Raw genomic sequence first — 14,430 nt, 5'->3', positions numbered from 1 at the left:
ATAAAGACTGAATTGCCTTTCTGTGCCGCTGGACAAAGAAATTCCAAAAACATTAAGCCTTTGTCTCCAGTGGCAAAGGTTACACCCACGCTCATTTTCAAAAGAAATAACTGCAGTACACACAGGTATTTATGGCCTCTAGCCGAAACATGACGCCTAAGTACCAATATATGCCTCTATTCTGGCAGGTTGCTATGAGACAAAGTTAATTCAATAAATACAATCAACAGGAGTTGAAGACATGGTATCAGTGTACATCATAAATAATTAATACACTTTCCTTAGGCCACCAGACTCCAGTTAGTCATTTTAACTTGTTCGTCATCAAAAGACACTTATCTCAACTTCGATAGAAATGTAATAAAACAGAACTCATTTAAAGGGCTGATCCATTCTGTAAAGCCCTCAAACTGTTGAAGCACCCCCACAGACCCCATCCTTATTCACAGCTGCCCCCGGCTGCTACCAGTCTCCTCAGCTCCATCATGACCAGCCATACCTCAAAGGAATATCAGACCCTGAGCAGGCAGGAGAAACACAAAGCAGAGGTGATTGATTGAAATTCACAGAGTGAGCAATTCCAATCTTTTGCATACTGTTTCTAGCGCCACACTTTCAAGCTTGTTGTGAAGGAAGACTGTGACGAGTAGATGTATCACCGTGCAGCTATAGTGCAAAGGTCTTCTCGGGGCTCCTCAGTGGTGGGCGAGCTCTGATTGTTTAGTATCACCGTATCAGTGGCTGGCAGGACTTTCACTGACAAACGGATGATCTACTAGGGTTCGTCAACACTGAAGTGCAGTTCACGTTGTCAGTGTGCAGATTATGACCTCATCCTTAGCTGACAGCTGCAACTTTTTAACAGAGTTTCCATTTTTAAAAGGCAAAGCAGCGATGGTGGTCAATTGGTCAGTCTGTCTGCATGATAAATGAAAACCTACTTGTCCATAAGTGGGAATCCTTTAACCTTTGAAGTCCTCTCATTTGACCATATTTTAAAGTTGAAATAAAATCAAAGATTACTTTTGAATTCCTGGTCACATTTAGCCACTTTTCTTCTTTTTAAAACCAAAAAATTAAGTTTGCTTAAGTTAGATGGTAAGTGATTTTACCCAATAATATCATAACATCCATCAGGAATCAGGAAACATTTATTACCAAAATATGCCAAACACACAAGGAATTTGTCTTGGCGGTTGGTGCGCGACAGTAGACAGTGTGACAATAGACAAGACAGCAGTGCACAAGTAATAAAATAAAGTAAAATGAAATGCTAATGCAGCTGGACATCCATCAATCTGTAACAATGGTTGCAAGGGTGAGAGCCTCAGTGCTCTATTGCCCAAACCTGCGCTATTACCGGCTTTTAGCTGTCCAATCAAATTTGTTACTCTGCACCGCTCATATTGTCTATTTGTGGAATAGTTAAAGAGAAACTAAAGTTCTCTAATTACCATTTCATTGGAAGTTTTATGCTATAGAAATTTGTCTGTCACCTTTTAGCTGCCAAGCTTGTAAATCTTTCTGTTGCGTGTGTGTGTGGTGGTGTGTAACCCTTTTTTAGGCTGAGATTGATGTGTCTGTATAAATAATTCCTAATCATAAAGCATATGTACCAAATGGCTCATCATGCAGGCAAATCAATAGAACAGCATGTAGAGTGCTTAGCACGAAAAATGTAAGTATAATGAAACGTTTTCATTTCATCGATTTATTCTGACAATACTCCATTCTTTGGGATATACCAATTTATTTTCCAATATATAATGGCATTCTGGTGGCAAGTCTTAAACCCTGATGAGATTAGTGACTTGCCCTCATAGAAGACACCCTGTGTGTCTGTTATGACTTTGGCCACGGAGAGACACTGGCTGCAGTCCAATTTAATTATTTCCTCACAGTACATTTTTATTTTTAGCAGCAACATAGAGCCTCTAGCCTGTTTACTTCATTGACTCGTCAACTCTTTAGCCCTGCTCTGCAAAGACATGATGGAGATTCATCAGTTTTTTTGCCCTTAATCACACTTTGGCTTTTTTGACAACATACACTGAATGATAGTTTCTAGCCCCAGAGCATTGTGGTCCGCCTGCTCTTCCTGCCACCAGCTGCAGGTAGATCAATATTTGAGTAGGCGACAGAGCAGCAGAGCGGTGTTTGTGTAGCTGCCTATCTCTGTGGGGCAGCCCGTTATGGTGTCAAGTCTGGAGGATTGGAGTTGGCCTCTGGTGGCGAGCAAGGCTGCAGAGTGAAAAGGAGGGTTGTAGCAGGGTGGCCTGCCAGGATAGACTTTTAATAACGGTCTTAACCCGGACTTCCAGTGGACAGTTGTGAATATGGCTGACCTATAACCTCTCACCCCAGAGAAGCTTATCAGTAAAAACACAGAGCTACGGAAAGGATTTGGCTGTGTTACACCGTTCAACTCCATCAGACAGCTATTAATGCTGTCAGGGATTGTGGGCGGTAGGACTCAGACGCAGAGTTAAAAATCAAAAGGCATTTAATTGTCAAAAAAGGTAAAGCAAAAGGCCAAGGGGCAAAAACACACAGGAACCAGGGGAAAAACGGGAGACAAGGACATGCGTGGCGAAAGACAATGACGCGACAAGTGACAACAGACACACATGGCTTAAATACACTAGGGAGGTGCTGGTGATTGGACACAGGTGGAAACTATTAGACAATCACAGGGGATGACATGACAAGGCAGGAAGTGAAGTTACCCGGGGACACGAGTGGCAGAAAACTACAAAATATAACATGAAGTGAACCACACCGTGACAAATGCTCCGTCCACCATCTGGTAAATGTGATCTCAACCCCATATACCTGAGAGCAGGCTGGCTCACTGACTCACGCTACACTCTAAAAAAAATGGTTGAGAATACTCAAAATAGCTTTGCAGCTGGTTGCTTAACTATTTTAAGTTTTCTCAACTTCTCAAATTTCACTGCCAAGTATACTCAAAATCCTTTGCCACACTGTACACCGCTTTGGCTGGAAAATTCAAAGAACAGCATTTAATAACAAGTATGTAACAAGTTGTATAAGCCGCAGGGTTCACAGTAGCTAATTGGGTAACCTCTGCGGTAACTTAAGTAAGTTTTCTCCACTTGAAAGGTTTCAGTGGATTGCACTACTTATTAGTAAAGTTGACATTTTGAGTTAGGTCAACTATTTTGTTGAAGGTATTTGTTGACTTAACTTTAAAAAAATGTACAAATTTGAAGTTGAAGTGTATGGGATGATCCTTTGTGTATTTTGGGGTATGTTATTTGGCTTTTCTGGTAGAGCAGCATTTCCAGTGCTTTCCCAAGGTTCACGAAGACTTGCAGAAGGACGCTTGTCGATTCCACTAAGTGGTGTACACCCATTATGAATAAAAGTTGCTAAATATTGAGCATCCAAAGTTATGTTCTGTTTGATTGGGAAGTTTGCTGATAAATGGTGTTTTACAGTGCAGGTGTTGTAGGCAAGTGGATTTACTGCTCCATACAAATAAAACAGCGTGGGGAAAATGACAAAGCAAAAGGAAACAATAACTTGTTTCAAATTTCTGCACCTTTGCTCACAAAGTGATATAAAAAATATACTTTTGAGGGGTAATGCATGAGGAAATGGCCCGTGTCTTGTTTATGTGTATTTGTGATGACGATTAAGAACATTTTAGATTTCTGATTCTAATTATGCACATCCTTAAGAACATAATCGTTTTACTTTTCTTTATTTTGTCCACCCCTCATAATTGCCTGTACATGTTTACTGTTCATTTTATACTATTTCATATTTATTATAATTACAAATAATCATTAATTCAATAAATGCTGTTTCCCCCTCTCTTGGTTTTTCTCCTCAGACACTCCATGCAGCAGCAAACCAACAAAGTCATCACCAGCACAAGCCAACTCATCAAACAGCTCTCTGATATAATCAGTGGCTCTTCACGGGTACCTCATGCTCCCCTTCCTCCCTCATTCATGGTCATTTCTGAAAAATAAACAGTGGATTAAACAGCATTAGAACGAATTAGTACTAATCTGGTTTTGTTACACAGCAAGATCGTCTGCACCTGACTAGACTAAAGACCGAACTCTCAGAGTCTGTGCAGCGCTATGGGGATCTGCAGAAGGTACACATGTATTTACTTTCAGTCAATATCTTCTTATTATCACGTGGTAAACAGACCACCGCATCTGACTGAGTTTTATATATATCTTAAGTGATTCTTGTTCCTCTTACAGGCAGAAGAAAAAACGTCTGATCTCTTTATTTAGGAAAAACATTTCTTAACTCTCTCATTTGATCCTCTCTCAGAAAATTGCTGAGCGTTCAAGGGCCTTACTCTCTCCGGCAAAGACCGACACGAAGAAGGTGAGCTGATGAGAACGTGCCCTTTGTTTCACTGTCATTCATAAAAGAGAAGCATGATGAGATGATATTTCTCTGCCCAATTGCATTCTCAAAAGGGCTCCTTTGAAGCTCTGTCTGGTCACTTCCACTCTGTTCTGCTACAGCGTCTCCATTCATCACATCCTATTTCACCATCAGAATATAAATGAATCCAAATGTTACTGGCAAGTATTTGTTTTCACTGTGTAGCTCCCTGAAAGCGTATAGATACACGCTGTGTCTGTCAATGTTTGAGTACAAATAAATTACCCAAAAGAAAAAAAAACTGCAGCAGAAGAAATCAACAAACTAGATGAGTGTATACAATGTTATTCTAAACTAATCACCAGAATAAAATGTTTCCATTGTTCATTACAGGAAAAGTGGTTTCTAAGAATAACGGTCAATGAGCCCACTTCCATTCAATCACTTCATTTATTGGAAGAATACTTTTGTTGGGAATGGCAGGGACGTATATTCAATAGAAGTGTGAAACAAAGTTATCGACACTAAGAGAATTATTAATAATCGCAAAGATAATTCACAAAATATATAAATAACAGGGTACCACCCTGAGCTATGAATCTAGTCTCATAATTGATATTCACTTCTCAAGAGTGACAATTTTGAAGGTTTTAAGATCAAGCACTGGCTATAATTACCAATGCACAGAGACAGCCACGACCTTAGCAGGAACACAAATCAAACCTACATTGATGCACAATGATAGTGGACTTGCTGATCCAGACCACATTATGACTACAAACAGTTTATATTAACACACGACTTTAATCTTCCCAGAAAAGCAGTCTCTTACGTTTCCCTGGGCTTAGTCGGCGCTGCAAACGTTTGTTTTTGCAGGTATTTCAGTAATTTCTAGCTGATTTGTGATGATTTGAGCTCCTTAGCGGTCTTTGTTCATGGTAAGGGGCCTCACTGACGTGTGGATGAGGGCCCAACACTTTCGATGCAATCTCTTAATCAATAATCCCAGTCATATTCCAGTTCAGTGGCTTTATGTTATATTATTATAATATTTTGTCTTGACCTTGATCCCTTCGGCCACTGCGCAGCACAAGATAAATTGACATGTTTTGTCAGATGAAGATTCATCCACTTGTCTGTCTTAATAGAAACTTATTATAGATGAGGAGTAACCGCGGTTATTAAAGTTCAACACAATAGGTTAAAATAAATGAAGAAAACATTTTCCAGAGCTCAACAGCAAAATAAATTGGAAAAAACATGTGTCTGGTCTTGTCTGAAACACAAACAGGACAAAGCCATTTGTTTTTACTGATGAAGCAACAAAAGTTGCAACGTGTTTATTAGGGATGGATCGATGCCTCGTCTATTGGGTCTATTCCGACTCAAATATGAATGACTATCAGTCTTTTCTCTCCTATTCAATTCTAGGTTTTATACCATATACAGTAGGTTATCTAATGGGACAGATGTGTATCTGGTGTAATGTGTAAACAGGCAACCAACCACCACAACCACGGCACAACAAAAAAATGGCATATCTGTCCCAGGGCTTTACAAGCACTATGGTGGGCCGAGAAGAGAGATTCGTGTATGAGTGTCTTAAAATACTGGCAGCAGACACTATGAAGCCCACTAAACTGACAAGTTTAGCACCCTGATCATGTTAACATAATCAGACAAAAATAATTCAATGTTGCTAATTAATGTTGGGAAATATTATGTTTACTTAATGTATATGTTTATGAGTTTATTATAACGCAAATAATACAAAACAACTACGAACCATTTGGGGTGGTGGCCTCAATTTTCTTTCATTAAAATTCTGTTCTTTTTCATCATGTATCTATTTTCTTTTTTAGGAAGGCTTTGTTATACAAAGTCAGACGTGATATTGTTTTACGCATAAAATAATTACCCCAATGCCCTTTAGAATGGTAAAGGTATTTAGTGCCATAAACTAACTACTGGGGTCGGTTCAGTACTCTGCATTGGGACTGAAGAAGTCAAATTAGTGCTTCCTATGAGAGGTGTCGGTATGCAGCATTAGACACACCCAGTCCAGCTTGTTCCCCCTCAGCAGAGGTTGTTCTTCCTGAGGCAGCTGAAGAAATTCAACCTGCCAAAGACGATGATGGTCCACTTCTACACGGCCATCATCGAGTCCATCATCTGCTCCTCCATCACCGTCTGGTACGCAGCAGCCACAGCCAAGGACAAGGGCAGGCTGCAGCGTGTCATCCGCTCTGCAGAGAGGGTGATTGGCTGCAATCTGCCGTCCCTCCAGGACTTGTTTGCTTCCAGGACCCTGAAGCGAGCTAAAAAGATCGTGGCCGACCCCTCCCACCCCGGACAAAAACTGTTTGTGCCCCTTCCATCTGGCAGGAGGCTGAGGTCCATCAGGACTAAGACCTCCCGCCACACGAACAGTTTCTTCCCGTCGGCAGTCGGGCTCATCAACAGAGCCCGGTCCCCCACTGACTGACTCTGACGTTACACCGGTCACTCTCTTCCATACTGCACATGTCACTTTACTGTCACTTTTCACTCATCACTTTGTCACTTGTTCGCCAGTGCACTTTATTTTAAAATATTTTTTAACTTTTTAAATATTTTTAATTTTTAACTTAACTCTACCCTCTTATTTTATACTAACCCATAGCCTTATTCTAACCCATTGCATTAGCATTTTATTTTATTACTTGTGCACTGCTGTCTTGTTGTTGTCTATTCTTACACTGTTTCCTGTCACGCACCAACCGCCAATTCCTTGTATGTTTGACATATTTTGGTAATAAATGTTTCCTGATTTCTAATTCCTGTTTAAGATCTCCATGCTAAGCTAAGTTAGCCAAATTCTATTTCTGGCTCCATATTTAGCATACCGACATGAGGTTGATATGAACTTTACAAATCTAACAAGTGAATTTAACGAATATGTCAGCCTTTTCTTTTGGATATAGTTCCACGTGAAGTATTACCACCTGTATAGCTCAGGATAAAGATCTGAGCTCAGTTCAGCACCTCTGTGTCTCATCCGAGAGTACAGCAGCTGGGTGGAGGTGTGAACTCTTTTTGATTGAAGGACCCATCTTGAACACCACTTTGCAGCTGAGCTGAATGGAGAAACTATTTACAGCGTCACCACTTTTTTGTTTTTACAGAGCAGATATGTGTCATCAGAAGGACATTGCGTGGTTGCTGTTTGTTTTGATGATTTTAGCACGGTTTGTTTAGTTTGTCATGTTAACCCGCATTGCAGTCAATCACGTGCACCTGGAGGGACTCATTGATCACAGGGAGCCCTGGCCAACAGCGTTGCAGAATGACAAGACCTTCCATCCCCAATCATCACAGCTGGTATTAAAGAGCATGAAGCACGACACGAGCAGAGAGGAAAAACGTGGACAAGCAGGGCAGGGCAAAGAGAGGAACAGGACAGGACAGGACGGGACGGAGGAACTGGACACCACACACAGAAAGGAAACAGAATGGAAAGGAGCAGGACGGAGCGCTGGTGGCTGGCTTTTTACCTGGAGTTGAACCATTTTTAACTTTTGAGTCCTTTTTTCCAGCTGGACTTTTAATATAATTGTAGTTATTTTATAGTTTTTTATGGGTTTTTTTAGTTAATAAAAGCATATTTTAACCTTACCTTTATGTCGTGTGATCCATGCTGTTTTCCTGGTATAATTTTTTTTATGGAGACCTAGACACCTCAACTAGGTGGTGTTGCTGGTTTTAATTGCTATTTAACTGCTAAAATATAACGTGCTAGGTGACTATTTGGCTATTTATTTATTGTGTTGGGAGCATTAGCAGGTGAGAGTAAATGCCAGGTCAGCGTCCTTGAAGACAGTGAGTGAGATCAGGGTAGATGTTTCTCTAACTAGACTCCCTCTATGGCGATAGAAACCCCAAGAACCGTTTTCAGTTGTAAACCGAAATCAGGAGAGGCTGTTCCCTCGTTTATGTTACGGTTGAGAGAGCTGTATTGCAGGTTGGCAATGCCCTCTCCAACACTATGCTACGGCACGAGTGGCTGCTCGGGCTAAACAAAGGCCTAATGACTCAGGCGTTGAAGGTGTATGCACGCCGTAACCCAGACGAAGACTTTGCTGCACTACGACAAGAGGCACTACTGCTGTACTCAGAACATGGATACACAGGAAACATGCTTTTCTGCGAAAAACGTGCATGCCTCCCCTGCTTAAGACGCTCAAGCGAAATATCATGGAGGATATGAAATCCCAGATGCAAGGACTCTCACAAGAACCTATGAAGGAAATCAAACCACTCCTTGCTCCCGTTTTTCAGTTAATGGCAGCCGGCCTGGAGATTCCTGGGATACGTGCGGCCAGCTACTCTGCAAAATATCCAAGCCCCCCCCCTCCCCTCAAAAGAGTTAGTTAGTGGTGTGGCCACTGTGGCCGTGCTTGGATGGGCTTAGGAAGTACAAACTACTGTGCCCTGATGGAAGCACTACCTGAAACCAACAATGTTGGAGTAGCTAGGACGCTAGCAGTGGTAAGAAATGGGAGAATCCCTGTTTGTGTCTGTAACCCATATCCCCACACCTTGTGAATAGGGCAGTACCAAAAATTTGGTAAGCTGTACCACGTGGATGAAGCTGATAGGCTATGGTCACATGGCCTATGCACATCTCTAGAAGACAATTGTTGATTGAAGTGGCTTTTGTAGATGGTCTGGCAGACCTGGTACAACACCGTATCCATACGGGTGACGCCGCACCTCTCCCCCTTTTCCTCTCCCCTACAGCATTTGGATGAGGTGATCCAAAGACTATTGCGGCACGGCTTGAAACTGCGATTGGACACATGTAAACTTGTTTTTTTGGGCCATGTGGTTGACCGTGCTGGGGTAAGACCTGACCCCGATAAAATCTCGTCTGTATCGAACTGGCCTGTCCCTTCCATGATAAGGCAAGAGCCTTTCTAGGATTGGCTGGATACTACAGACGCTTTGCTAAAATCAAAACAATCATTTGCAACCACCCAATGTCCTCCTGGTGACATCTGTAGTACGATTTTATGTCCCTCTGAAAGCATGAAAGGGTTGCGGGGTGGCCAGCTGTATGGTGTACTTAATAAATCTGACTAACCATAATGCACAGGAGCCAATTCCCTACTCCTTGAATACTAACTACTGATAACCCCATTGTGAGTAGTGGCAGTAGGAGTAGTGTCTGTCTTTCTTCTGCTGTGGAAATAAAGTAAATTAATTTTCTGTTCAGGGACAGCAAATGGTGGGAAGCATCAACAGCAAATGCAAATGCACACATACTTTGAACAAGCTTTCCACCCACATCTTTCAATCCACGTCATCGGGGGCGAGTCAACTGCAGGAAACTAAAGTTATTGTGCACTCTTCATGTGATCTTGTGCAATAAGGTGTCCGAGGGATTGTCTCGAGAGTCCATCTGTGTGGTGCACTAACACATTCCTAGAGCCTCTGCTGTGCCGTATGCATGTGGAGGAGTGAGCACGACGTTGCAGAGTTTGTTGAGTGGTGAGTCAGAGCCTGGCCTGTAGTCAGGGCGACGTGACTCAGCCCGCATTGGTCTTGTGCGATGACCCACACCAACCCCCTCTACCATGAATTAAGGTCTGCAGTCAGCCGTACAAAGGTGGAACATATTACTAATACAAAAATCAACCTGGCCTTTAGTTTGGAAATGTAACAAGTGCACACATTTTCATGGCTTACTATCCATACTATATATAACCTATATTCCTTTGCACTAAGAAAAATCTATTGAAATTGGCTAAACTAAATGGATATTAAATGTTAAATGTTCCGAGGGCATTGAAATACAATGGAGAATGTGGAACGTCTGTCACTTATTGTACTTATGCCCTCATTGGAAAGAAACAGTAACCTCTGAATTTGTGGAACAGTCGCCGCTATTGCATCACTGTGTTATTTTAGCATGGGACTCATTTTCAACTAAAAGATGAATTCATCACATTGCTGTCTACTTTCCCACAGCGGTTGAAGGACCTGGAGACTGAGGGTTGCTAGGAGGTGTTTGCCCGTTTGAAATAGAAATAAAACTGCTTTAAATAAATGTTTGCTGGTTTAGTTTTGCTTGAGAATGTAACCAGAGGCAGGAAATATGAATTTATTTTTCTTAATCGCAGGACCACACACCTGTCTCTCTTATTTTAAAATGCTTCAGCTTAGTCCTAGTCTCATCTATGAGAATACATCATCAATAATTGGCCTTTAAAGTCTTAAGCTACCAAGTGACCAAAGCTGTCCACTACACCAGTGTTTTTCAACCTTTTTTGCGTTGAGGCACGCTTAAGACACAAAACAAGTCTCACGGCACACCAACAACCGGAATGATATGAAAATCAATCCCAAACATAGTTTCAGCATGAGCATAATAAACTCTAAGAAATCAGGGAAACGCGTGTTCTGTTTGTTGTGTTTTATTAAACTTAACATCATCCTAATGCCAAGATGGCGCAGGCTTTATGCCCAGTATCTCTTAAGCCTGACTTATGCTTCTGCGTTTTCACAGCGACGCAGACCCAAGACCCCCTCGCGTGTCCCTTGCGTCGCTTTTCACACCTCCTCGCGTCCTTGCGCGTGTCGAGACATTTTTCTCCCGCAGCGCAGCAGGCTGCGATTGGTCCGCTAACTACGTCCTTTACGGAGTCTCACATTTCCGCTTTCACAGCCCGATAGCGCCATTATTAACACGAAGAATGTTTACGAGAGAACGGAGCAGATTTAAGAACTTCTGTCGGAAGAAATGCGTAAATATGACGCTTATACAAGCTGCCATTGGCGGGTTTAGAAGCGGGTTGGATTCACGGAGGGAGATCGCCGCAAACGCCGGTTTGCTGGTCGAGAGGAACAAAGTCGTGGAGGAAAATACGGGACAAATGTGTCCGCGATGAAAAGCAGCAGTGTGGATGCACGGGGCAATAAAGTCTATGATAAATAAACAAACAAATAAATAAATAGGCGTGACTCTCTGGGTCGTCTTCAACAAAACACGTCAGTCCGCCTGTTGTTCTGGAGGTGAATCGCTCTGCAACACGCGCAGAACCATGAAGTGAAACGAGTGCGTCGACGCAACGACGCAGAAACACGCGCAGACCTTAAATCGCACTTTTTTAAATTGTCGCCTCAGCAAATCTGCCTATTAATTACGCTGCGTAGCGCCACCCACAGGCAGAGGGGAGTATTGAGCCTTCATACCACCAACAGCGCGACACACACACACACACACGAGTTGGCTCTTTTTCTTCCACCAATGAAGTGACAGTATGTAAAACATGATTTGTTTTCACGGCACACCTGACAGCCTCTCGCGGCACACTGGTTGAAAAACACTGGACTACACAATACTTCTCAAATAGCATGAAAAAATGTGAATACTCAAGCCAACAAGCTCCTGTTAGCATAGTACAATATTACAGTAATAATGTAGTAAATGTACTTCCAACACTGATTCGAGTTTGACTGATCAGAAATAATTGTTCAACATGCTTATATTCTGAGCATATAGGTGGTCCAATTTATTTTGAAAGTAAAAAGAAAACTGACTCTAGTCTTTTGGAACTTAGTTTACATACCTATATTACAAACATTTTATTCATTTTGACAAAATGCAACCAGTATGGTCCTGTTCTATTGCTATCGGTCTCAGGTATATGAGACAATGACCCCCTCTAAGGCCGTTGCACAAAACCTTTTATAGTAAGTATAATCCACACACTTGATGAACCACAATATTCTTACATGCTCTTCAAACCAGCAACAATGCAAACTTTCCATAGTACATGATCTAATTTTAATATTATTTTTGTGTGTGTCCCAGAGTCCTCAGACCCCGTTTGCTGAGCAGATGGAGGAGGGTCCGCTGTTCGGAGAAGTAGTAGGCTCAGAGAATGTGGCTCAGGCTTTCCTGTCTGAGATCAGCGAGGAGGATGTGGAGGTGCTTCACCACAGAGAGGAGGCTCTACTGCAGATTGAAGTAAGAACACTGACATGCGGATCAGCTGTATATTCACATATTTTTAATCCTGAATTCATCGTACAGAAATCACACTGTGGTCAAGTAGAACGACTGTGGTGTCCTGTATTGAGAGTCTTCCCAGGAGCAGCTGGTGATAAAAAGCCTTCCTTCAGGCCATGTTGTCTATGACTCCTCCAAACTCCTAAAAAAATAAAGCAGTAAAGCAGAGGTCTTCAACTGGGGGTTCGCGGAGGTCCTGCAGGGGGGGGTCACGAAATTTTTGGTTGATTTATTTATTTATTTATTTTCCACAAATTTAGTGTCTTTAACTGCACATGAATCCAACATATTGAAGCGAACGGATAAATGGATGAAGACGTTATCTTTCAGTCCCACAGCAGCTCTCTCAAGCTGGACACCGGTTCACTCACAGCTCCTTTCATGCTGATACGACATCACAGGCACCAGCCAATCAGATCCTGCAATCAGATTCATGCTCACGTCTAAAGAGCGCAAAGCTGAAAAATAAAAGATGTCGGACCAAACTCCGTAGAATCGGGGGTCCCTGCTCCATCTCGCCATCAGATTGGGGGGCCTTGGCCTGAAAAACGTTTATGACCCCTGCTGTAACGGACCAGAAAAAAAAGTCAATGTCTATTGGTTATCTGTAACAAAGCACTCTTTAAAAAACAAAAGTTTGATAGATAATTTGACCTGGGATTTTATTGCACAAAACGGTTTATATAATACTGAAGTTTGTTAATTTTCTATATTTATTTGTTGTTGTCAATGAAACCCAGTGAAAACTCACAGAAGTTTACATCCTAAACCTATTAACACATCAATGAGTCATATTGTGTTCTTTCTTCAACGTTTACAATGACTTAATCCCATATATACTGTCTTGCTACCTGAAATACTCACTAGAGCAAATCAAATATGTTCAGTTTGCAGCATAGTATGCCTATGTTTGAAACCAATATTGTGGAGGAGATGGTTGCCTTTTGGAGAGACATTTTTTGAATGTCCGAAGATCGAGGACCAGCACCCAGTCCCGCAGGAGGTGATGGAGCCGGTGTCAGTTGTCATCAACCCTCCTGCTGGAGCTACCTTCATCAGCTCCAGGACGAAACAGGATTCTCAACTTGGATTTAAGGCGCAGCGATCCACGGGACCTAGCAACGTTCCTGAATGTTTTGCTCTACCTAACAACTAACGTGATAACAACGACCCAGCCAGTCCAGGCGAATACCGCCGCATCTCAAAAAAAAACACGTACTGCCGACTACATCAACACCTCCTGGCCAAACAACTAGAAAAAAATCAGGGGCAACTTACAGGCATACCAGGGCGCGCGAGGGAGAACGTGAAAAGCGCTAAAGTGTGACACTGGATGCAATGCGCGGGAAAGTCTGGGCCACCAAGTCTAGAGCGGCTCTAGGACGCATGACGAGCGGGTGAAGAGGCATAACAGAGTAAATGACCAGATACGGTGAAATCCACGTGCTGTGTGCGGCAACAGATGATGTCATGAACCCAAACACGACACTGTTTGTGTGCAGAAATGTATTTATTTCCATGGTGGATAGCAGAAATGTTCTTTATGGAGACAAGTCACAGAGATAAGCAATGCCCCCTTTCAGGAGCCACCAGCTGGTTTTGCAGATTCGTAAGCGCTGGAAAGGGGGCGTGCTTTATTTCTGTAGCTTGTCTTCGTAAAGACATTTATCATTTTCGCCATCCAACATGGAAATAAAAACTATTTCTTGTTGCGGAAATGACACAAACATCAGACACCAACTAACTTACAGGCGTTCAATCTCAGCTGCAGAGCGCCTGTCTGTGTGTCGCGCTTTGGCAGCAGGACGGCGATGATGACGAGCGGAGCATCAACGCTGATTGGCTTTCGCAAGACAGCGTTTTTGAAATATTTCAACTATTTTCAACAGAAATGTGATTTATTCGCTTCTCTCACCGCCCGTTGAAAGTTTGCTTCCTCTGCAACCATTCGTGTCTGTGCATTGACTTTGCATGGAATTTAGTTGCGCGAATAATTTTCT

The 14,430-nt window shown here is 42.3% G+C and overlaps 1 protein-coding gene across 6 annotated transcripts in view; it reads left to right on the top strand.

The window, feature by feature from the left end:
- The window catches only part of tsnare1 (T-SNARE Domain Containing 1), a 111,277-nt gene that overhangs the window by 48,373 nt on the left and 48,474 nt on the right, over positions 1 to 14,430 (top strand). For all 6 annotated transcript variants that reach the window (XR_005710251.2, XR_013453533.1, XR_013453534.1 and 3 more), the window contains exons 5-8: positions 3,860 to 3,950; positions 4,058 to 4,132; positions 4,318 to 4,374; positions 12,233 to 12,388. Coding sequence is in view for 3 of the 6 variants with exons in the window: in XM_040165451.2 (XP_040021385.2) it covers positions 3,860 to 3,950; positions 4,058 to 4,132; positions 4,318 to 4,374; positions 12,233 to 12,388 (379 nt within the window). In the remaining 3 variants the exon portion in view is untranslated. The remainder of the gene's footprint in view (positions 1 to 3,859; positions 3,951 to 4,057; positions 4,133 to 4,317; positions 4,375 to 12,232; positions 12,389 to 14,430) is intronic.

The sequence above is a fragment of the Gasterosteus aculeatus genome, chromosome 20, assembly GCF_964276395.1.
Source record: "Gasterosteus aculeatus chromosome 20, fGasAcu3.hap1.1, whole genome shotgun sequence".
NCBI lineage: Eukaryota > Metazoa > Chordata > Actinopteri > Perciformes > Gasterosteidae > Gasterosteus > Gasterosteus aculeatus.
The sequence above is the reverse complement of the archived record's forward strand: the minus strand, read 5'-3'. Positions and strand labels throughout refer to the sequence as shown.